We start from the raw sequence: 23,186 nt of genomic DNA on the forward strand, positions 1-23,186 counted from the left end.
GTCAGCCTGTCAACAACCACTTAAGTTAAATGTGACATAAATAATATATCGCCACTCATTATCACGGAGAGAAGCCCCTCCCCATTTTCGGGGCTCCGGCCCAACGTGTGTGCGCGGCAGCGAGCAAACATTTCACGGTCGTTTCGGCAAGGACGGCTTCTCATTGGCGGATGAAACGTGAATCTTGGGGCGCAAACATTTGCGCCGTGGCCAATGACATCGTTTCTTATTTCACGTGACTGGACTATTCGGCCAATCAGAGACCGGTATCGTTCCCTCAGCCAGAGAGCTCCACGGAGCTACGCGAGCAGGTAGCTAACGGAGCTGGTCAGCTGGAGGCTCAGTGAGTAATGCGCTGTTTAGTTTCCCCTGTCTGTTGTTCCAAAGTCCTGGGACTGAAACTCTCTGGACTACAACGGGGGGAGGGATCTAAAGAGCTGCAGACAAGTGTAAAGCACAAATCTTGCCGCAGTTATCTAGCTAAGAGCATGGAGCTAACTCGCTAACAGCATGAAGCTAACCCTGTTTGCAGAGCAGAGCAGCAGAAGGAGACCGAACTGGCATCGAAAACACAACGAAGAAGTTCTGAAAAACAGACACATTCCCTCAAGAATAATGAAACAGGCTGGTTACAGACATGATTGACTTTAACCAGAGAGTTATTGAGAAGTTTGCCCACTTTAAAGAGAGGAGGCTACTTGTCTTTACAGTAGTGGGTCTGCTCTGTCAAACACCCAATGTAACATGTGATCTCTTTCTGACTCTATTCTGCTCTGAACCTCTTTCATGTGAGGGTGAAACTCTTTTATTTTGCAAACCTCTGAAACCCAGCCCAATGTTCCTTAAAGCTGCTCTGAACCTCTCATGCCCAAAGTTACAATGTGTTGATAGTTGTTATTGGACAGTGGTGAGCACGCTGTTTTCTTGAAATAAAGCTTTGTTTTTTACAATATTCTACTCAAAACCTCTTTTCTTCTCATTGTTGAGTGCTATTTAAACCGCGTCGCCCAACTGCGCCCGACCCCCCCCCCCCCCAAAAAAATTCACCAGCCGCCACTGTTTATCACCATACTTTTTGACCAAATACTTCAATATTAACCACCACCGCTGTCTTCTTCTCCTCCTCCTCACATCAAAGTGTCTCTTCTCTCCTCTCGAGCTCTTCACTTAAAAGCCGGGTGTAAAAGTCAGCAGCTGCATAGTAATCAGAGGATTTAGTATTCACACAAACAACCTTTCACTACGGCGTCGGCCTCGGATCAGAGATTGTGTGAGATTTCCCTCCCCGACTCATATATTATATACATTATTTGTATATCTACATATAAATATATGTATGTATATATACATACATATGTATATATATATATGTGATTCCTCATGAATAAACATAAACAAAAAGGGGTCAAAACAAGCTATTTTAAGACGTGATGTTTGTGTACAATAAGGGCCTGTGTGTGTGTGTGTGTGTGCGCAGCAGGTGTTAGGCCAGACTTCCTGTCCATCTGCCTATAGACAGTAGAGACTCTCTGGGTCTTCAACACTGAGCTCAGTGTGTCTGTGAGCAGCTGAGAGGGGAAACTCCACTTTACGACGACACCTGAACACACCGTCCAGACATCGAATGTCACCCTCGTGAATACGACTGTTACGATTAACAGTCGTATTCACGGGCGGCTTTTGCTGCCTTTTTTTCAAAGAGATCTTAGTCCTGAAAGATTTATTATACCTCCGAATACAATTTTAGTGGCTCCAGAGATCGTTGTGTTATTTGTGTTTTAATGAGATAAATACTGCATGTTTTATGTCATAAAGTAGGTTGTTAGTTGAGCGGTTATGGGATGTTATGGCCTCTTTTCTCATGCAGCGTTTGAGCTGTTTTGGGCAGTTTTTACCAACCCGATGCTCGACTGTCTGAGGGCACAGTTATTGTACCGTAGTTAATCGTATTGATTTATTTTTGCAGGGACAAACATTAATAAAACATTCCTGTAAATGTGCCCGAGTTAGCCAAGAGGCCATTTCTCATCTGGACAGATGCACCATTAAAAAAAAAAGAATATGAGATTAAAATGACAAAGTTATGCATCATTTACCTGTTTACAAGCATGTAGAACAAAAAAAGAACAGAGAATATTAATGAGTAGGATTAACAGGCTCAAAGGGATGATAACGTTAAATAGAAACATGGATGATAGAGACAAGATTGTGTTTAATTGTTACACACACACACACATATATATATATATACATATACAGGACTGTCTCAGAAAATTAGAATATTGTGATAAAGTTCTTTATTTTCTGTAATGCAATTAAAAAAACAAAAATGTCATGCATTCTGGATTCATTACAAATCAACTGAAATATTGCAAGCCTTTTATTCTTTTAATATTGCTGATTATGGCTTACAGCTTAAGAAAACTCTAAAATCCTATCTCATAAAATTTTAATATTTCCTCAGACCAAGTAAAAAAAAGATTTATAACAGCTGAGTGTTTGTCAAGGCTCAGGAAACCCTTGCAGGTGTTTCGAGTTAATTAGACAATTCAAGTGATTTGTTTAATACCCTACTAGTATACTTTTTCATGATATTCTAATATTTAGAGATAGGATATTTTAGTTTTCTTAAGCTGTAAGCCATAATCAGCAATAAATCAGAATAAAAGGCTTGCAATATTTCAGTTGATTTGTAATGAATCCAGAATGCATGACATTTTTGTTTTTTTAATTGCATTACAGAAAATAAAGAACTTCATCACAATATTCTAATTTTCTGAGACAGTCCTGTATATTAGTGCTGTGAAAAATAACGCGTTAATTCAATTACAGGTTTAGCTATTTTTTTTTTTTTACGCATTTAACGCATGCGCAGAATGAGCTTCAAATCCGTCTGTTGTTGGTCGTCGGGACGAAAAAAAAGTCACTTGCAAAATGAGCTTCCAATACACCACTTCAATCTGAACTCTGTCCGCTCTCATGCAGACGGTCTGTTCATCGGTAATGATCCTTCCGCAGGTTCACCTACGGAAACCTTGTTACGACTTTTACTTCCTGTAGATCAGGGTCTCAACACGTCGATCGCGACCTGCCAGTCGATCGCGGCGTAGTGTTGGTAGATCGCATGACATTACAAAGATTGGCCCGCCCCCTGACATGTTCTCTAGAGCACGTCTTTGTTCTTTTATTAAACTAAACGTCTGTTGTTGATCGTATCTCCACAGCAGCATGTCATTTCTGTCTCTTCGCGTTGCGTTAACACTTATCGATCTCCGTCTCGCGTGCCACAGAGCTCCGTGCGCGCGCATCGGGACCGAGCAAAAAAAAAAGGTTTCAGCTTTGCAGCGGTGTCCCCGCCGTCCCTTTCATCACGGCCCAGTTCATGAAGAAAACCCACACAGTCAGTTTGCCTCAGCAGCTGCTAGAGGAAGACTAGAGGCCTTTAGATTGTATCATGGTGGAGTTAATGGTTGACAAACAAGAGAGAAATGCTCTGTTTAACCCTCCTGTTACCTTTACATTTACTAACATATTTTACACTCGGGGTCAATTTGACCCCAGCAATTAAAACCTCCAGAAAAGTATTAGAATTAATATTGCTTCCCAAGTTTAAGTGTGAGGTACTTTATGTTTGTTTGTTGACTATCTAAATAGCCCTTTAAATAAATAAAAAAGTTGATATTTCTTATATGTTTGACACAGTGAAAAACAGCCTGGGGTCAAATTGACCCCAAAGAACACCGACATTAAACATTGAATGGGGTCAAATTGACCTGAAAGGTAACAGGAGGGTTAAACATTCTGTTTAGGATGAAGATGTATTAATGTTCCATATGGAAGAAAACTGCTAAATAACTGCTGAGTTGCAGCACCATTGTATAGAAGAATGTATAAATGTATATATCCGTCTTTTGTCATAAATCTCTATGTTCTCACAAAATATACCGAGAATATCGGTAATATGTGATTAATCATGATTAATCCACAAAAACCTGTGATTAACCCGATTAAAATTTTTATCGTTTCACAGCCCTAATATATATACATATATATATATACACCTATTGCCATGCAAGAGGTATACGCCTTCTGTGTGAATCGGTAAAAGTTGCCCCAAAATATTACAGACCAGTGACGTGAGGTTCATGGTTGGTGAGGCACTGACTCCTTTAGTGTCAGATTTACAAATATATAAACCCAAAAGGGGCTTATTCAATTGGCTACTGGTTATTTCATGTCTCATCAGCATTCTTCACACAACACACACGCACACGTACATATTACAGATACGTAAGGTAAGAAAAGGTTTGAAGCAAAACTTTTAGCTCCGGCGTTGGTCTACCTGTGTTAATCACGTCCACTTTTAACCGAAAGTCCAGTTTTGATACATGTTTAAGCTTAGATATATAATCCTCTTCCATGTTGGCAGTCTGGCGTAGCAAAATACAAAAACAAACGGACTTGACTCGCCTGGCGCCTCTGCGTAGAAGAAGCAGCAACAAGTACCCGTTGGCTCACTAGCGCCCCTTCAGTGAGGCAGAGTATTATCTGCCTCACCGCGCCTTTTCACTGCGGTTTTATTTCCCATCCGCAAAACTAAATATGTCACTTACAAACATTAAACTGTAATGGTTAAAGACCTTAGCCAGACTGTGGAAAATCAAGGCAAATAAACATATCTGCAAACATTATATTGGCAACATGCAGAGATACGGCAACCCGCACGGGCCAATTGCATGTCTCAACCCAGCTTGTGATGGATTGCGTAATCAGAGGTGAGGCTCGACTCGTCGCCTCAACTCTCGATTCATCCTGTATTTGAACAGGAAATAGGCAAATTCAGCGATTTTGACAATAAAATGTTCGGAATTAGTCATACATAAAGATCGGTGGACAAATATTAATAGAAATTTGATGTTATCATTATTTCTTTATATTTTTTACTGTTTTTACTCATGACAGGTGAGGCTCTGCCTCACCTGTCTCCCCTGACCGCACGTCCCTGTTACAGACAGTATATAAAGTTATTAACCCTTGTGTTGCCTTAGGGTCATTTTGACCCGACTCAATATTACACCCTCCCCCCGCCTTTGGGTCATTTTGACCCGATTCAATGTTTCACCCTCCTGTTACCTTTATATTTACTAACATATTTTACCCTTTGGGTTCAATTTGACGCCAGCAATTAAAACCTCCAGAAAATTATTAGAATTAATATTGTTTTCCAAGTTTAAGTGTGAGGCACTTTATGTTTGTTTGTTGACTACCGAAAGAACACCGACATTAAACATTGAATGGGGTCAAATTAATCCTAAAGCGGGGGGAGGGTGTAATATTGATTCGGGTCAAAATGACCCTAAGGCAACACAAGGGTTAAAATAAGCTCCTCTGTTACATTAAAGTGATACGTACAATTATGATCCAATATTAATTTTATATATATATATTAGGGCTGTGAAACGATTAAAAATTTTAATCAGGTTAATCACATGTTTCTGTGGATTAATCATGATTAATCACATATTACCGATATTCTCGGTATATTTTTGTGAGAACATAAAGATTTATGACAAAAGACGGATATATACATTTATACACAGGGATGCACATAACTTGCTCACCAGTTTGCGCGCATCGCGGCTGAGCTCTGCCGCGCGCGAGCCGAGAAGAGTTGTTGACGGGGGGGTGCAAGTGACTTTTTTTCGTCCTGATGTGCGCGCGCACGCCGAATCGGAGCACTGCGGCGCACGAGACGGAGATTGGAGTAGTGTTAACGCAACACGTAGAGACAAAATGACATGCTGCTGGTTAGAGACGACCAACAACAGATGTTTGGAAGCTCATTCTGTGCATGCGTTAAGTGCGTTAAAAAAAATTAACTAATTAATCCTGTAATTTAATCATAACGCGTTATTTTTCACAGCACTAATATATATATATATGTATATATTACTCTAAAATGTACTAGATATTGAATACTTCGGTTCTTTTGCCTTAGTAACACTTTCAATGCAGCTCTTTTTCTTCTTTAATCGGGTATTTCTACATACAATTTTTTCTTAAAGGTGCTGTGCGTAGAACCTAGTGGTGAGTTTTCAGATTGCATCCAACTGAAAACGTGAAGGTTCAAATGGAGAGCCAGCTGGTTCGTCTCATGTAGAAACACGAGGGCTGTCGTCAACTCATCGATTAGTTTATTTAATCGACAGATCTGCAAAACTGAGTTTCTCCACAAAGACATCACACAAACACACTTTTAATCGTGTGTTTACCAGCAATGTGTTCATACGTCATTTAGTGGAGGCAAGGAGCATCATGGACAAAAGAAAACGACCGTTAAGTCGTATGTAGATACAAACGTCTCATTCAAGTTAAAAAAAACACACCAATTCTTATTTTCAGGTGATAGAAACATTAAAGATAAGATAATTACTATTATTATTACTGCCCCTGAACGCTGCACACTTTACCTTTTTAAGTAAATTATTTGAGTTCTTCTTCCACCACTGATGCAAACACTGCTGCATGTGGAAGGATTAAACCAGCTGCTGTTGTTGCTCATTATTTCGCCGCCGCCACCACACACACGCACACACACACACACCTATACACACACACACACCTACGCACTGTTGCTTGGCAATGTGTGAATGTTTTCTTACGGTGCATCTGTACAGCGTGGGAGATTCAGTTTCTAAAAAAAGAGAGAGAGAGAAATAAAAGCACAAGGTGGCGTTTGAAATGCATAAAACACATAATAGTATGACACACACCCACACACACACACACCATCGAGCTCTCAGCAGGATGTGCACTCGTCTCTGCTTGCTCACATTGATTCACTTTTCTGCTCTCTGGGACGTTACCGTGGAAACGGGAGACAGAAGTGACCCCCACCCCCACTACACACAAGAACACACACACTTCACACACATACACACACACAGACAGGCACACACACGCAGCTATAAATGCGTTTTCTATTCATCCACGTTGAGAGCAGAGTCTTACGCCTCGTCTCCTCTTCACGTCTCTCGTCCTGCTCTTGTTTGTTTCCTCTCCCTTTTGTTTTTTTCACTCCTCTTTTCATCCTATTTCTGCCTCTCCCTAATTTCTGACTTCTCCATCTTGTTCCTCCTCCTGCGCTCTATTTTCTGTCACTCTTTCTTCTTCTTTTATCTTTTAATTTGATTTAATTTAATATTTGTAATTATTTCAGTCAACCCGTTATTTTTTTTGCTAATAAAGTAAAATGTTTTGTGTCTTTCCTTAATTTTGTAGGATAAAAAATAATTTAAAATCATGAATTGTTTTTTCTGGACATAATGCGAGTATTAGTTCACCGGACTCGTTCCGTGTAAAGCCGTCGTAGCATAGCAACCGTAGCTCGACACAACATTAGCATGCTCATCTAATAGCTTACAATCCGCTAACTAGCTCGATAGTTAGCAACTAAACAGTTACACGAGAAAGAAGCGACAGCCTAATGTTATTGAGTACTGCTGTACCCACATGATGCAATGTATAATAACTCAGTAGATTCTGAAATGTTTTTGACGTTTTTGTGCAAATCTGTCAATAAACAGAAGCTATTAATAGTAAGTTGTGTGGCTTGAATGTAGACGGGGCCTTGGTTGAGGATGCTGTAAATATAACAAAGTAAAGGAAAATCAGATAAATAAATTCAGTAGAAATACATGTTTTAAGTTGTTTTGCTTGATAAAACCACCCGTGTGCTCTTGAGCAAGGCATTTAGCTGCTAGTTCTTTTTTTTTCCTTCCCAGCAGCTGCACAGTTGTTTTATTTTTATTTTCTACACTGACTGCTCTTGAGCAACGCACGGAGGGGTAACTCAAATACTAAAGTGTCACTTGTTCTGTCTGTGTGCATCACGTGTGTGTATGTGTGTGTGTGCAGGCTGCCTGTTTGTGTGGTCTGATCAGTGTATCATTGTGTGTCCCCTCTCCCTCCTCCTGCCAGTCCCCCCGGAGGCCATCGGCTTCCTGTCGGCGGTGGGCGTCTTCATCGTGGCCCTGGCCATCCTCTTCCTCTTCATCAACAAGAAGCTGTGTTTCTCGCGTGTCGGCGGCATGCCGTGTCTGGAGCACCGCCACACCCACCGGAAGAAGACGCGCCAGGGAATCCGCCAGGGCCTCGGTGAGTGAATGGATATCCTTATCTACGTTTAGAGGGTTTTTAATGCAGTTTAGGAAACGTGTGGTGCTGCCGCCCGACGGGAACGAGGGCTTTTATATTTCTATGCTTTCCTGCGCGTTCATGACATTTATTAGTTTTTATAAATTACGATTAAAAATACATTTTAGTTAGTCACATATAATATATATATATATATACATATAAATATATATTTATATGTATATATATACATATAAATATATATTTATATGTATATATATAGACATATAAATATATATATATTTATACATAAATATATATATATTATGTGACTAACTATAATATATATATTATATGTGACTAACTATTATATATATGTATATATTTATGGATAAATATATATATTTATGTATGAATATATATGTTTATATATTTATATATATATTTATATGTATGTGTGTATATATACGTATATATATATAGCTCTCTGTCATGTCACATGATCTTCATCAGCAGATGGCAGTTTTCTTCGTTCTCGTGGAGTTTCAAAAACGACGTCACAGTGGCGTCGCATCGGCTTCTTTCAACGCTTACTTTCAGTAAGAATCGTAAACAAAAGTGTGGAACGATTTTTTTTGCACGAGTACTTGTTTTCTCAAATCTCTACAGCGGAGGGTGCAAAATCAACTAGATACATTTTATTCATGCCGTAAATGAATGTTCACTTAACTTATCTACATATCGTCTTCTCATCGTCTCCCTCGTAAAGATGGATGATAAGTTTTGTTTCCAATTTCTCGCCGAGGCTCGACCTTTCCTTCCGTTACCTGAAACCTGTGTGAGAGCACCGTGGCTCCCGTTTGCACAGTGACTCCAACTCAGTCCAGAGAGAAAACACTGGCGTGTGTGTCGAGTGAGTCAGAAGCTCACACTGAAGATACCTGAACTTTATACAAACCTTGAGTTCAGTAAACCTCTTTCTTTCCTCCCACTTGTCAAACACACATCCAGAGCGAAGGCCCTGAACTCACCGCGTTGAATTTTTTTTTTCTTTGACATTAAATAATATAACAAGTGCCTTTTTTTTTTAACCTAATCTTGAAGCCACAACCCCCTGTGCTGCTACTCCAGGAGGTCGAACAGATTCAGTGAAAACAGGTAAAGATGGAAGCTAACGTTTCAAAATGAACACAATGTCTTTTAAAAAGCATTTTTTAAACTATTTAAACTGCAAAAGAAATGTGAAATAAAATATGAATGTTGAGTTTAACAGACGTTTTTCGGCTGAAAACAGCTCGAGCTACAACGATAGCTTCCCCCCTACTCATAAAGCCTGTTAGCATAACCTTGAAACTAAATTGAAATGCTCTAAATCACAGGTGTCAAACACAAGGCCCGCGGGCCAAATCCGGCCCGCCGCATCATTTTATGTGGCCCCTGACGGCTTGAAATGTGATCCCCTTTTCTTAAAGAAATTGAAGAAACATTTCCCGTGCTTTTATTTTGAAAGTTTCAAATTAAATGGATTTACGTTGTAATATTAAGGACATTTACTTATGTACAATATTTCTACACTCCAATAAACAATAATCGAATGCAAAGAGAGTTATTTACCAATATGTTCGAGGAGTTTATAAAGCGTTTCCGGCCCTTTAAGAGGGCGGCCATGATGCTGATGTGGCCCATGGTGAAAATGCGTTTGACTCCCCTGCTCTAAATGCTTGTTTCTTGGATCCTTGTAGTGCGATGGTTCTGAGTTTCACTACATGTGACAGTAATACTTGTAGAATAGTGGAGAATGTTATTTTATTTTCTGCAGGTATAATAAGCGTTTTGTGTGCTTTATAATTAGAGGAATAAACCTCAAACGGTGCCGCCAGCCGTGTGGAGGTTGTGCGTCACACGGTGAGCAAACACAGCGTGTGTTGACTCCACCTGCAGCAGGTGAGCTTCTGGTAATTCCAGTCGGTTTCCTGAACAATCGGCACATCCTGTTGGGACTCAAACGAGTCGGGCTGTTCAGTTATCGCCTCGTCAAACACCATTTGAATAGTGAACCGGTGTACTGCACCGGCTCAAGCTACGTCCACTAAGAGGTAAATATTGTACTTTTTTTTTTACCACCAATAACGTCAGATATAATAGTTCAATATAATATAAAAGTTAAACATTTAGCTGATCGAGTACTTTTCATGGTATTTCTTTATGAAGCTGAGTTTACGAAGTTCTTTGTAACATTGATTAAACTGTACTGGAGATACTGAGTGACAAAAAAAAGGATAAATGGAAATACATTTTTAAAAAATAAAAATAAAATGATAAACTAGAAAATAATTTAAAAAAAATAAAAGTATAACAAAAATATAAGCAGTAAAAAGAAGTGGTTTAAAACAGATCACCCCCCACTACATGTAGCTGATAATACTTTTACTTGTAGTGGAGTATTTTCTATTAGTACTAGTATTTTCTATTGTACTAATATTTTCTATTAGTACTAGTATTTTCTCGTACTTTTACTCCAGTAAAGGATTCTTCCATCACTTGAATCGGAGTAAACTAGATACTGAAACAATAACAACTAATAAATGAAAAATATAAACACGATAACAGAAACAAAATGTAATAATTAAATGATCAAACAATCCCAAAAAATAAAATTACGATTAAAATAAAAGCTGTAAAAAGACAACAAAAGTGTAAGATTTTTTTTTTTTTTTAAGTATTACTTTTACTACAGTAAGGGATCTGAAAACTTCTTCCACCACTTGGATGGGGGAACGTTGTGAGTACGTGGACAAATTAGTTTGCTGCCGCGTCACACATTCAGCTGTTGCTATCCGATAATGGTCAAATTATGATGCGAGTGTGAACATGTTTTATTTATTTCACCAGAGAGCGACCGGTGAACAGGAAGTGACCATATTAGGATCACTGTGTAGCCCCGCCCCTAAAGTGTCCTCTGCTTTATGGTCTGTGTGACTCTAAATGACCATAATGCACTAAATGATGACATCATGCTGTATAGAAGAAGACGTGAAACTAGAGACTGAGACATAAACTCATGTTTCCAATGTTTACTGAGGGAATACATCAAGGGAGAAGTAGTGTCATGAAGCATAGACTTCTATACAACCAGAGGAGTCGCCCCCTGGTGGTCAGTAGAGAGAATGCAGCTCAAACACATGAAGCATAGACTTCTATACAACCAGAGTAGTCGACTGTTTTGTGGTTAATTTGCATAAAATGCGCAGATTTTGTGCCAAATCTTTATCTCATCTAAACGTGTGCAGATATGTGGAGAGATGTGATTGGCCTGTTGGAGGGTCCGCTCTGCAGTGGCGGGATTCTGGGCAACAGTTTAGTTTTCTTTGTGAAAAACAGCAAAGAGAAAAACACAAGTTTAAGAACTCATCTCGTCACCAGGAAATAAACGAAAGGTTTAAAAACGCTTCAGGACCAAAAGACTTCTGAACTAAATGGTTTGGTTGAAACGCACTCTGGTTTCCTCCTCTCCTCTCTTTTCTCTTCCTTGTTTCCTCCTCTTCTCTCCTTTCTTCTTTGCTTCCACCTCTCCTTTCTTTCTCCATTTGTTTTCCTGTTTCCTCCTCTCCTCTCATTTCTTTCCATTCCTCCTCTCTTTTTTCTTCCTTGTTTCCTCATCTTCTCCTTTCTTTGCTTCCACCTCGCCTTTCTTTCTTTTACTTGTCCTTTCTTCTGCCTTTCTTTTCCTTGTTTCCTCTTCTTCTTATCCTTTTACCCCCTCTGCTCTCTTCCTTGTTTTCTCATCTACTTTCTTAATTTTTCCTTCTGTTCCCTTTCCTCTCCTCTCTTTTCTTCCTCTCCTCTCTTTCCCCTCTCCTTTCCCAGCTTCTCCTCTTTATCACCCCCTGTGTCTCCCTGTGTTTTTCTCCTTCAGTGAGCAGCTTCGGTGATGATGATGATGACGAAGGCGGCAGCTCCTCTGACAGTGAAGACGAGGTCCTGAAGCAGTTTGAGATCTCGGTGTCGCGGTCGCAGAGTTTTCGTTTGTCGTCGGTGAACGTTAGCGAGCCGCAGTCGGCGCTCGGCCGGCGCCACAAGTTCAACCGCCTGTCAGACCAAGAGGAGGGCAGCACGGAGCCGTCGGACTGTGAAGGTTAACACGCTTTACTAAAATAAAAATAAAACGAAACAAAACAACAACAACAAATTAAAATTCCAGTAAATTCATTTTTAAAATCCAGTTAATTCAAATCACAGCAAATTAAAATGAAAAAATAAAACAAGTTTGTAATGTGGTTCCTTGTTTCCTCCTCTCCTCTCATCCTTGTTTCCTCCTCTTCTTTCCTCCTTTCTTCCCTCTTTCTTTCGCTCCTTTCATCACTGTTTCCTCCTCCTTTCTTTAATTCTTTTATTCATGTTTCCTCATCTCTTTTCTTCCTCGTTTCATCCTCTCCATTCCCCCTTTCCCCCGTTTCCGCTTCTCGTTTCATGTCTTTTTCTTCTCTTCTCTCTTGCTTGTTTCTTACACTCCTTTCTTTCCTTCAATCTCACCTTCCCTTTCTTCCTGGTTTCCTCCTCTCCTTTCTTCCTTGTTTCCTCCTCTCCTTTTTTCTTTGTTTCCTCCTCTCCTCTCATCCTTGTTTCCACCTCTCTTTTCTTCCCTCTTTCTTTCTCTCCTTTCATCACTGTTTCTTCCTCTCCTTTCATCCTTGTTTCCTCATCTCCTTTTTTTCTTTGTTTCCTCCTTTCCTTTAATCATTGTTTCCCCCTCTCCTTTCTTCCCTCTTTCTTTCTCTCCTTTCATCACTGTTTCTTCCACTCCTTTCTTCCTTGTTTCCTCCTCTCCTTTCTTCCTTCAAACTCATCTTGCCTCTCATCCTTGTTTCTTCCTCTCCTTTCCTGTCTTTTTCTTTTCTTCTCTCCTCTCCTCTCTTCCTAGTTTCCTCTGTGTAAAAAACAGTTGGATTAACTATAGAAACATGGTGTGGCATAAGTTAATTAACGAGCTTCTCTTCAGAGCTAACGTGCTAACGTGCTAACCGGGCAGCGTCAGCTACTCACCGTTGTGTCTTTTGAGACGAGCAGCTGGTTGTTGGTTACATCGTTCTGTTGGGGTCAGTCCGTCTCAACTGGTATTCACACACACACACACACACACACACCGATGACTCACCTGTTGCCGTGCCGGCCGTGGATGTGCCGGTCAGGCCGACCTTAACGATGGTGAATTGGAGATAACTGCTCTTGATCGGCCGCCGTTTGACGGACAGCTCGACATCTCCTCGCCGGGGACGACGCCTCCAGTCGAGGGTTCGCCGGAGGACGCTGTCGTTCTGCAGCCAGCAGATTTTTGGGGGATTTTTTAGATCTTAATGTTTTTTATTTAATTTAAAGCGTAATCGTGGAACGGTTCATTGCATTTGCCATTCGGTGATTTCCACTACGATATATAATCCTGCACCTCTAACGCGTCTTTAGTGCAGAATAAGTCAGTTATAATGTCATTAATCAATATATACGTATATATTTTTTCTTGGAAGATAATGAAATCTATATTTAAGACGAGTGTTACCAACATTTGCAAAAACATCCTCAGCGTGCTTTAGATATATTGAACTATTCAGCTCAGAATCTCGTGTTTTTTTACAGCATCTATTTGTTTCAAACCTTTTATTCGTGGACTAGATATTGAATATTAAAAAGAGGATGGAAACCTGATGACGACGACCTCGTTGATACGCAGCCGAACATGAATCACATTGATTATCAGCAAAGCAAAAAAAAAATACTAACTATTTTGAGCAAGAGACGAGCAAAATATATATTTTAAATAAGAACTAAACTGCTTAGAGTTGTCGTTGTTCACACATTTTAATGACTGTAAATGTGATAATTCATTTGACGTGTAGATGTGATGCCCCTCCGCCCCACAGATGTGAAGCCTGCCGCCGACCTTCCACCTGCAGGAATGGAGGCTGAGGGCGTCCGGCGGGGGTTCAAGGACCCGCTGTCCGCCGCCGTGGAGGACGGCGAGAGGGCGTCGCCGGTCCCTCTACACAGAACCTCTGCTCTCCGGGTGTCGGGCGCCTCTCAGAGCCCCGGCGCCAAACGGCGGGCGGCGGACGGCAGCGAGGAGATGGAGACGGAGGAGGCCGCGGAGGACGGCGACAAAAACGATGTCGCCTCGGACAGCTCCTCCATCTGGACACCCGAGGTACTGCAGGCGCTCTGTCACTCGGTGCTTTAGAGCAGGTTTTTTTTTTTTTAATCAGTCGGAAAGATATATTATTTTGAAAAAGGACCGGATACACCCGTGTGTACGTCTGAGCCGCGTTCAGGAGTCTTAAAGTTCGGGTTCATCGCTGCAGGCGAGTCTCACGCGCCAAACCCTCTGCTGGCGGCACATTTCAGTGACAAAGAATCTTAAAACATATTCAACCTGCTCAATGAATTCTGTCACTTCAGGGAAATGACAACTGTTTTCAAGTTGGCCGATAAAGTCGCTGCTGTGGGAGAGTGAACAGCGGAATATTCTACATGTTTCAGACGTTGACCGGTGGAAGAGGCTTTTAAAAGAGTTTGAGTGGTACTCCAACCACAAAAGACCCGACTGCAAAAGAATAGACCTGCAACCCATTTGTAAACAAACCCACCCGGTGAATCGAGCCCGTCCGAGCTAGAAGAAAAATTGTTCGAGATGCAAATGACGGTGGCCTTAAGGGACATTTCACACAACAACTCTGCCGGTGTTCTAATGACAGCGACCAGAACTCGGTTAGGAGCAGCGGACCAAACACACGTCTGTGTCGCCGTCTCCATTAGCGGCTCGTTGCAGGTAAACAAGCGCACGGCTCACACTAATTCGGCGTAATGATGAGTTGTAGTTTTGGCACTTTATGCCCTAATTGTATGATGTCATATTTATTACGTCGTTTATATTGCCGGTCCGTGAAAATAATTTCTGACACGGAACCGGTCCGTGGCTCAAAAAAGGTTGGGGGCCGCTGCTTTAGAAGATGTCAATCACATTAAGCCCCGCAGTAAAAAAATCCCCTTCTATACAACCAGAGGAGTTGCCCCCTTGTGGTCAAGAGAGAGAATGCAGCTTTAAAACATGAAGCATAGACTTCTATACAACCAGAGGAGTCGTCCCCTGGTGGTCAGGAGAGAGAATGCAGCTTTAACTCTGCTATGAGAGGATTATCACTCTGCCATCCCCTCAGGTTCATTTGGGAAGAAACAAACCAAACACGGCTCCTCGAGGTTTCGTATAAATAGTTTATATTTCCTTTGCTGAAGAAACGTGTGTGTGTGTGTGTGTGTGTGTGTGTGTGTGTGTGTGTGTGTGTGTGTGTGTGTGTATATCTCTGTGTGTGTTGGTCCATGTAGGAGAGTGGGAATGTAGAATCTAACCACCTCTCAGTCACCAAATCACACTTGGAAATTGGGAGCAATCTGTGCAGCAAACACCTCCCACACACACACACACACACACACACACACACCAACACACACACAATAACACACACACAGAGAGAGACGCACACACTAACACACACACAGAGACACACACACATGCACACACTAATATACACACACTTACACACACACACAGGGTCACACTGACATCTAGAAACGCTTTAGAAATAGCGAACGGGTTTTGGATCAGTGGCAGAGATGTTGTAGTTTATTTACACAGTTATGTATGTATGTGTATATATATATATATATATATATATATATCTACACACTGTATATATGTATATTATTGCTAAAGCTAGTACTGCTGCTGATAATAATACTACTATCTCAACAAGATAATTACTTCTACTGCAGACTAATATTAGTACAAACACGAATGCTGTCAGTCAAATTAACGCACTTATTTGTTTTTAACTTGATTTGATCGTTCACTTCCTGTTAGATCCTTTACTTCTTGTTAGATCCTTCACTTCCTGTTAGATCGTTTACATCTAACAGGAGGAGGAGGAGGAGGAGATGGGGCATTTCTCCTTTAGGACAGCATTGCTACTCAGTTTGTGTCTCTGCACATTTAAGAAAAGCTTTTGGATAATTACGAGTTTTAAATTCTACAGATGGTTTATTTTTACTTTGCATATATAAAATAGAGAAATTAAGAAAGTGTGTTGTATATGACCGTTATATTACAATATTTATCATTCACATATGGGAACAAAAATATATGTAAAGTATGAACACTACAATATATGACATACAACAGTGATCTATGATTAAGATAATTTATGTAAAACGTAAAATAATAATTGTAACGCAAATTATGGCTTTGAAATGTATTTATTTTGATCAATGAGAATAAAACGGTTGTAAAAACGTTTTTCTTAATTAAATTTCAAATCAACTTCGCGGTCTTTGGGTTCTACCTCGAAAAGATGTGCTGGGTTCTGAAGGAGAGAGCGGATCCGTTTGGTCCTGCTCGGGGGGTCGATGCCCGGTGACTTCCTGGAATCCTGCAAGGAAGAAGTTTTCCTTTATGACACAAATTCACATGTTTTATTCTCCTCCTCAGAAGGAGCAGCCTCCCCAGGACGAGGTTCCCCCTCAGCCGGTGACCCCGTCCCCCCGACCCCCCATCTCCAGATGCGGAGACCTGGTCCTCTCCCTGGAGTACCGCGCCGACGCGGAGAAGCTGCTTGTCTCGGTGATCTCGGCGCGGGACGTCCCGGACAAGGCCCGCAGCGGCATGGACTCGTGGCAGGTGCACATGGTGCTGCTGCCCGGCAGGAAGCAGCGCCACCGGACGGCTGTGCAGAAGGGCACGGAGCCGCTCTTCAACGAGACCTTCCGCTTCTCGCGCCTGGACCCGGCGGACATGCAGGCGTCGGCCATCCGGTTCCGGCTGTACGCGCTCGGGACGTCCCGGATGTCCCGAGAGAAGATGATGGGCGAGAAGGTGCTGCGGTTGGGCTCGCTGGACCTGGACGGAGGGCTGGCGGTGGAGACCACGCTGGTGCTGGAGGCCCGCAGCAACCTCAAGGTGAGCTTTTCCTTTCTGGGTCTTGAATCTAACAAGATCGTGAATCGTGAATCTTTAAATATTCTGGTCTGGTCCCGTCAGAGCCTGGAGTCCAAGGTGAGTGTGTCCACCGTGTCCCGGAGCGACAGCGCCTCGTCCACGCAGTCCCTGACGCACGGCGGCGTCCCCGAGCTGCTGGTGGGTCTCACTTACAACGCCACCACGGGGCGCATGATGGTGGAGCTCATCAAGGGGAGTCACTTCAGGAACCTGGCCATCCAGAGACCTCCAGGTCTGATGTTTTATAACTTACCTCCTAATAATATATTTTACTAAAATAAAAAGGTTTCTAAAGGGGCTCTAGTGCTCAGAGACACTACCACTTTAGTCCACAGGGGGCACCAGAACCAACACTACCACTTTAGTCCACAGGGGGCACCAGAACCAACACTACCACTTTAGTCCACAGGGGGCACCAGAACCAACACTACCACTTTAGTCCACAGGGGGCACCAGAACCAACACTACCACTTTAGTCCACAGGGGGCGACATAACCAACACTACCACTTTAGTCCACAGGGGGCACCAGAACCAACACTACCACTTTAGTCCACAGGGGGCACCAGAACCAACACTACCACTTTAGTCCACAGGGGGCACCAGAACCAACACTACCACTTTAGTCCACAGGGGAAACCAGAACCAACACTACCACTTTAGTCCACAGGGGGCTATAAAGTTTCACGAAAAAAATAATGTTCACTCCTCCTCCTCCTCCAGACACCTATGGCCGCCTGACTCTGCTGAACTCGGTGGGCCAGGAGATCTCTCGCTGTAAGACGTCGGTGCGCCGCGGCCAACCCAACCCCGTCTACAAGGAGACCTTCATCTTCCAGGTGGCGCTGTTCCAGCTGTTGGACGTCACGCTGCTGGTCTCCATCTACAACCGGCGCACCATGAAGCGCAAGGAGATGGTGGGCTGGATCGCCCTGGGTCAGAACAGCAGCGGCGAGGAGGAGCAGCTCCACTGGCTGGACATGAAGGACGGGCGTGGCCAGAAGGTCTGTCGCTGGCATGCATTGCTGGAGGCCTAACGCCACGAGGCTCAGGCTGCTTACGAGGAAAGGGAGTTCATTTAGGAAGGATTTGACGATGCATTCAAGGACTCCTCTGAGCACCGCTCCACATGTCGGCTTCTGGAGGCCCGAAAACAGTTTTAAAGTTGTAAAGAAATGAAAGAAGAAAGATTTTTTGCCAGTTTTCAAACCGTTGATGGATTAGAGGGATTCGTGCAGAACATCTCCCACATGTAGAACTTTGTGTTCTGCAGACGCGGGAGCTGCAGTTTAGTTTTTCTAGTGAAATGCTGTGTTAGAAAATACACACAAATTAGAGGCGTGTGCATGTGTGTGTGCATGTGTGTGTGTGTGTGTACGCGTGTGTTTGACTTGTTATTTCTAAATCTTGCTGTTCTTTTTACTGACTGGAAAATCAAAGCAGAGTCCTGACTGAAGGTTTTTATTTGACGACGTCAATAACTAAACAATCAAACGGTGATAATCCACGAGTCAATAAGTCAATGTGACATTGTGTTTACATGCATTTGCCATATTTATCATTCATTACATTACATCACTGACCTGTCCTCACTTCATCTTCACCTCCAAAGCTCTAATTGGGGCTTCAATTAACAAAGTAAGTTTATTATTTTAAGTCACATTATGTGGTCGTATTGATCTTGATGCAAACTCAAGTCGTTAATCTAACTCGTGCTTCTAAGTGGATTTTTAGAAGAATTAACCAGGAAATGTTTATTATTCTGACTATTTGGAAGATCCACCATTTAAATGAACAGTGTTTAGGATTTACTGACATTTATTGGCAGGAGTTTTAAATCATTATCATAACTGTGTTTTCATTCATGTATAAATAACCTGAAGCTCAGAGAGGTTGTGTTTTTATGAGATTAAATTGAGCCCCTCGTGTTTCTACCGTAGCCCAGAATGGACAATCAAATGCTGGCTTTCATGATTTGACCTCAAGGCCACCGTAGTTTTCCAACACTGCAATCTGCGACCTCACCACTAGATGTCACTTTAAACTGACCGAGACCCTGAAACACAGACAGCACGGGGGAATTTGTCGCCACAAACTAAGAAGATGGGAATCCGATCTGAGATTAGGGCGCAAATGCAAAGAAATTGAGGAAAAGTAAATAATAAATGCTGAAAACGTATCGACGAAGAGCGAAATGCAACAAAGTCGGCTTCATGGAAAACATGCAACTATTAGTCATTTTCTTTCAAAATTTTGGAAAACTCGCCCTGAAAAACACGAGAGCAGAAGTGAAGATGTTTTCTCCTCTCAAGTGGAGCAGGAAGGCGTCTCATTCATAATCTACCCCGACGACTCGTGCGCTACTACAGGCAGGAAGCGACCGGCAGCTGGCGGCTCTTGAACCACCAGCTTCCTCCTCCTCCTCGTCTCCTTCACAGGGGTGGGGGATGGGGGGGAGGGGGGGGGGCTCATCTCAACCACCCAATCAACGCTGAGCTCAAAAGAGGCTTTAAATATCTCGATGCAGCTGTTAATAACAACGTGCAATGAATTACCCTGGAAGTGTGTTTTTTTGCGATTCCCCCCCACGCACACACATATACACACATATACACACAGACACACTCACTCACACTGGCCCTGTGGTAATTGGTAGATTTCTGCTGTAGAGTTGTACAGTGTGATGACGACTTTGCCACTCATAAAGCTCATCCTCATTGGAGCAGCAGTTGAGTCTGCACCGAGAGCTGGTTTGTTTTCTTCAGGCAGGTGACGACAAAGCTCCCTTTAGAAAATGATGCACTGCAGCTCGCTTTAAAGAAAGTACAAAATACCCTGATATAGAAGATTTTACCTTGGGTTTCAGGAGATGACGGGCCGTGACGACTGTTTGTGAAGTGAAGTAAATTGTTTTTGTGGATTAAAGGGTCAGTTCACCCAAATCACAAAAGAAACCCCGGCTCTATACGGGCAGTGAGCCATCCTGAGCATTGTGCAAGGAGGAAGATAAAAGTGTAGCTATAAAGGGCCACACACACGGTCTATAAGACTGTTTGTGAAGAAAACATCTACAGAAACATCCCTAAACCTCATTCAACACATGGCTCTAAACAGCTACTTTTCTCTAGCAAACCCACCACCCTCATCCTCATCATCATCACCATCACCTGAACACATTTCAAACCTTAAAGAAACATAATTGGTTTCTATTCTCAGTTTCTTGCATAACTCTGACGTGTTTGTGAAGCAGGTGTTTCACATACAAATTGCTCCACCGCATCAGTAAAAGTGTACTTCAGTGTTTATTTCATCCGGTGAAGTGAAGACGAAGATATTTTCAAGAAGAGAGGAATCAATGGACAATGTTCTGTCTGTTAAACGCAGTGAACAAGCTGTAAAATAACGACTGTTGTGTTTGAAACTGCAGATGTGTGACGAGGAAGAATAGGAGTGCTGCAACTGGCTGGATTGTTTTTTATTTTAGTTTTATAAGCACTCTTCAAAGACCAGAATAACTGGTGAATTTCAGTTACCCCCCCCCCCCCCAAAAACAGAAGTTAACTATAATTTGCTTCTGCTCGGTTAGCTTGTTCGACAGCATTTATTTTTGTTTTCTCAGTGGCTATTTCATTTAAAGGTAAACTGTTTAACCGCTGCACTGGTATATTATATATAAAGTATATATATATATATTAATATTAGCGCCTAAGTTTAAACGTTTGTCCCCCCTCCCCTTGCTGTTGCTAGCATCACTAGGTTACTATTGTAGGTATGATGCTAGTTAGCGGGTCTGCTAACGTTAGCGTCTTGCTTTAATCCCTGACTGTTTTGTTCTTGTGTTGTTTTCGATTTAGAAAGGAGAGAAAGTAATCACCATTAAACCTCTAAGGCTAGTCAGACTTAAGCTGTGAAGCTATGATAAGACAATAACTAAAAAAGGGTTAGCTAACAATTTGATCAGTTAGCTAGCTAGCAGCACACATAACTTTTTGGTTTCGGCTTATCGTTGTTTAAAATGAACAAACTCCAGGGAAGTTTTGTTGTGTTTATAGAATGTGGAAATTTATTTATTATGTCATACAAATACATTTTAAAATTTGTTTTGTGAAATAGCAAAAGCACCGACATGACATTTCATATCTTAACACAACAAACTCCTTTTTTTCCGAAGGTCAGCCTATTACAAAACAGTGTTCCAGTTATTGGTAATATTTCTTGCCATTAACTCACCTAAACGCTGGTCTAAATCAATTACTATTACATGTTGGTTTCATCACAATTCTTCAGGCTTCATACATGCGAGTGTGAATATTTACGTGAATTCACTGCACAGATTGATATATTTTATGCATGTTGAGTTGTTGTACATAATCTACAATGTCTATTCTATATTTTATAAAATAGTAATTGTTTAATGTTCTTATTAGTGTTTATATTTGTATTTACACGTCTGCATGCTCAGTTTGAGATCCCAGATGTGATGCCGTCGTAACACTTTGATGAAGAAGTGCCTGTAACATTTTTGAGATGAAACATATCCACCAAGATGATCCAAATGTGCATGAAGCCTTGTTGTTGTTCCCTGAATGCTGCTGTTGGCCTGCATGCATGGGAGGTGGCTGCAGGCCCTGAGGTCACAAGACCTGGACCAGGACTGAGGTTCAAGTCCAAGTCAGACCAGATCCAGTCAGGTTCAAGTCACAACAGGTCAAAACAAAACATCTTCAATGATCCCAAATGTCACAATGTTTGAAGGAATATTATTTGGGGGAAATACGCTTATTCGCTTTCTTGTCACAAGGGCAGAACTTAGCTTGGCTCTGTTGATTATTCAAACCCCTCTAAAGGTCACTCGATAATTTGTTTTTAATCTGCTTTGTTTTATAAACGTTTGCCACAAGTAACTCAAGTAACACTTTTTTTACCGATTTTTGTTGTTAATCAGTGAGATCTAGAGGCATTAGGAGAGCCAGGCTGGCTGTTTCCCCTTGCTTATGCTAAGCTAGGCTAATCACTTCCTGGTTCTGGTTTAGTCCTTACCGCACACACGTACAAATATTATTTTTGATTTACTAAACCTAAAAATAGAATTAAACCATATTCAGAAGATAATTTACAATCATTCTGCATATCTTTTAGTATTTTTACATCGTAGGAACTGAAATTAAAGACAAGCGGTTATAATCTTCAACCAATCAAGACTTTATAATCCATTGTCAACAACAACAAATTTAATTGTAATAACTATTAAGACAATCGTGTCATGCATCTTAGATCTTCAATGACACACAAAGTGGAACCTTCCTGTGGAACCTGTACTCCTGGTTCTGGTCTGGTTCTGGTCTGGGTCGTGCATGCTGAAAGCACTTTTTTGTACCAATACATTCTGTCGTTGCCAATAAAACCCATGAGACCCCCACTGAGGGAACGTCTGTCTGCCATCTGTTTCCTTGAGTTCAGCTTAGATGTCTTAATTCTACCCGGCTAACAACAGAAACACGCTTCATCGCTTCATCCCGCGGTGATTGGGAGGAGAGATTTCCAGTTTCACTCTAGTCACACGCAGTGGATTACTATCTGTTGTTTGTTTGTGAAAGTTTAATCTATGACAGCAGATGTTTTGGTTTTTAGATTCAAGCAACAGACGAGCAGCGTGTTTACTTGGCTGTTTATTAGCCGTGTAGTTTCAGGCGTTCACGTCCCCTTTAATTCTTTCTCAAAAGTCATATTATTCTCTATTTTTCTCTCTCAAATTATTTTTTACATGAAGCAGAACCTGTTTTATGATCCTGATTTTACATTGGGTCACTTTATAATCTACAATTATTTTTGTTCTAATTTACAAGGACATTTATTAGCCAAGGAGTAGTCAAATCTATACAATATATATCACTGCTTTTCAATAATATTTATGATGAGATTAAGAGTATTTCAGCACGATACAATATAAGCTTGGTGGCATTTTGTGTTTTAATGAAAAATCTTGAAAATTAAGGTTCTAATTGAATATTATTA

General features: G+C 41.5%; 1 protein-coding gene across 1 annotated transcript in view; it reads left to right on the top strand.

The window, feature by feature from the left end:
- syt16 (synaptotagmin XVI) overlaps positions 1 to 22,603 on the top strand; it is a 36,931-nt gene extending 14,328 nt beyond the window's left edge. The window contains exons 2-7 of the mRNA XM_056426484.1: positions 7,981 to 8,157; positions 12,053 to 12,271; positions 14,052 to 14,332; positions 16,667 to 17,134; positions 17,216 to 17,405; positions 17,895 to 22,603. Of these exons, the coding sequence (XP_056282459.1) occupies positions 7,981 to 8,157; positions 12,053 to 12,271; positions 14,052 to 14,332; positions 16,667 to 17,134; positions 17,216 to 17,405; positions 17,895 to 18,208 (1,649 nt within the window). The 3' untranslated portion in view covers positions 18,209 to 22,603. The remainder of the gene's footprint in view (positions 1 to 7,980; positions 8,158 to 12,052; positions 12,272 to 14,051; positions 14,333 to 16,666; positions 17,135 to 17,215; positions 17,406 to 17,894) is intronic.
- Positions 22,604 to 23,186: the final 583 nt, after the last annotated feature.

This window comes from Pseudoliparis swirei, chromosome 11, assembly GCF_029220125.1.
Source record: "Pseudoliparis swirei isolate HS2019 ecotype Mariana Trench chromosome 11, NWPU_hadal_v1, whole genome shotgun sequence".
In the NCBI taxonomy this organism is placed as follows: domain Eukaryota; kingdom Metazoa; phylum Chordata; class Actinopteri; order Perciformes; family Liparidae; genus Pseudoliparis; species Pseudoliparis swirei.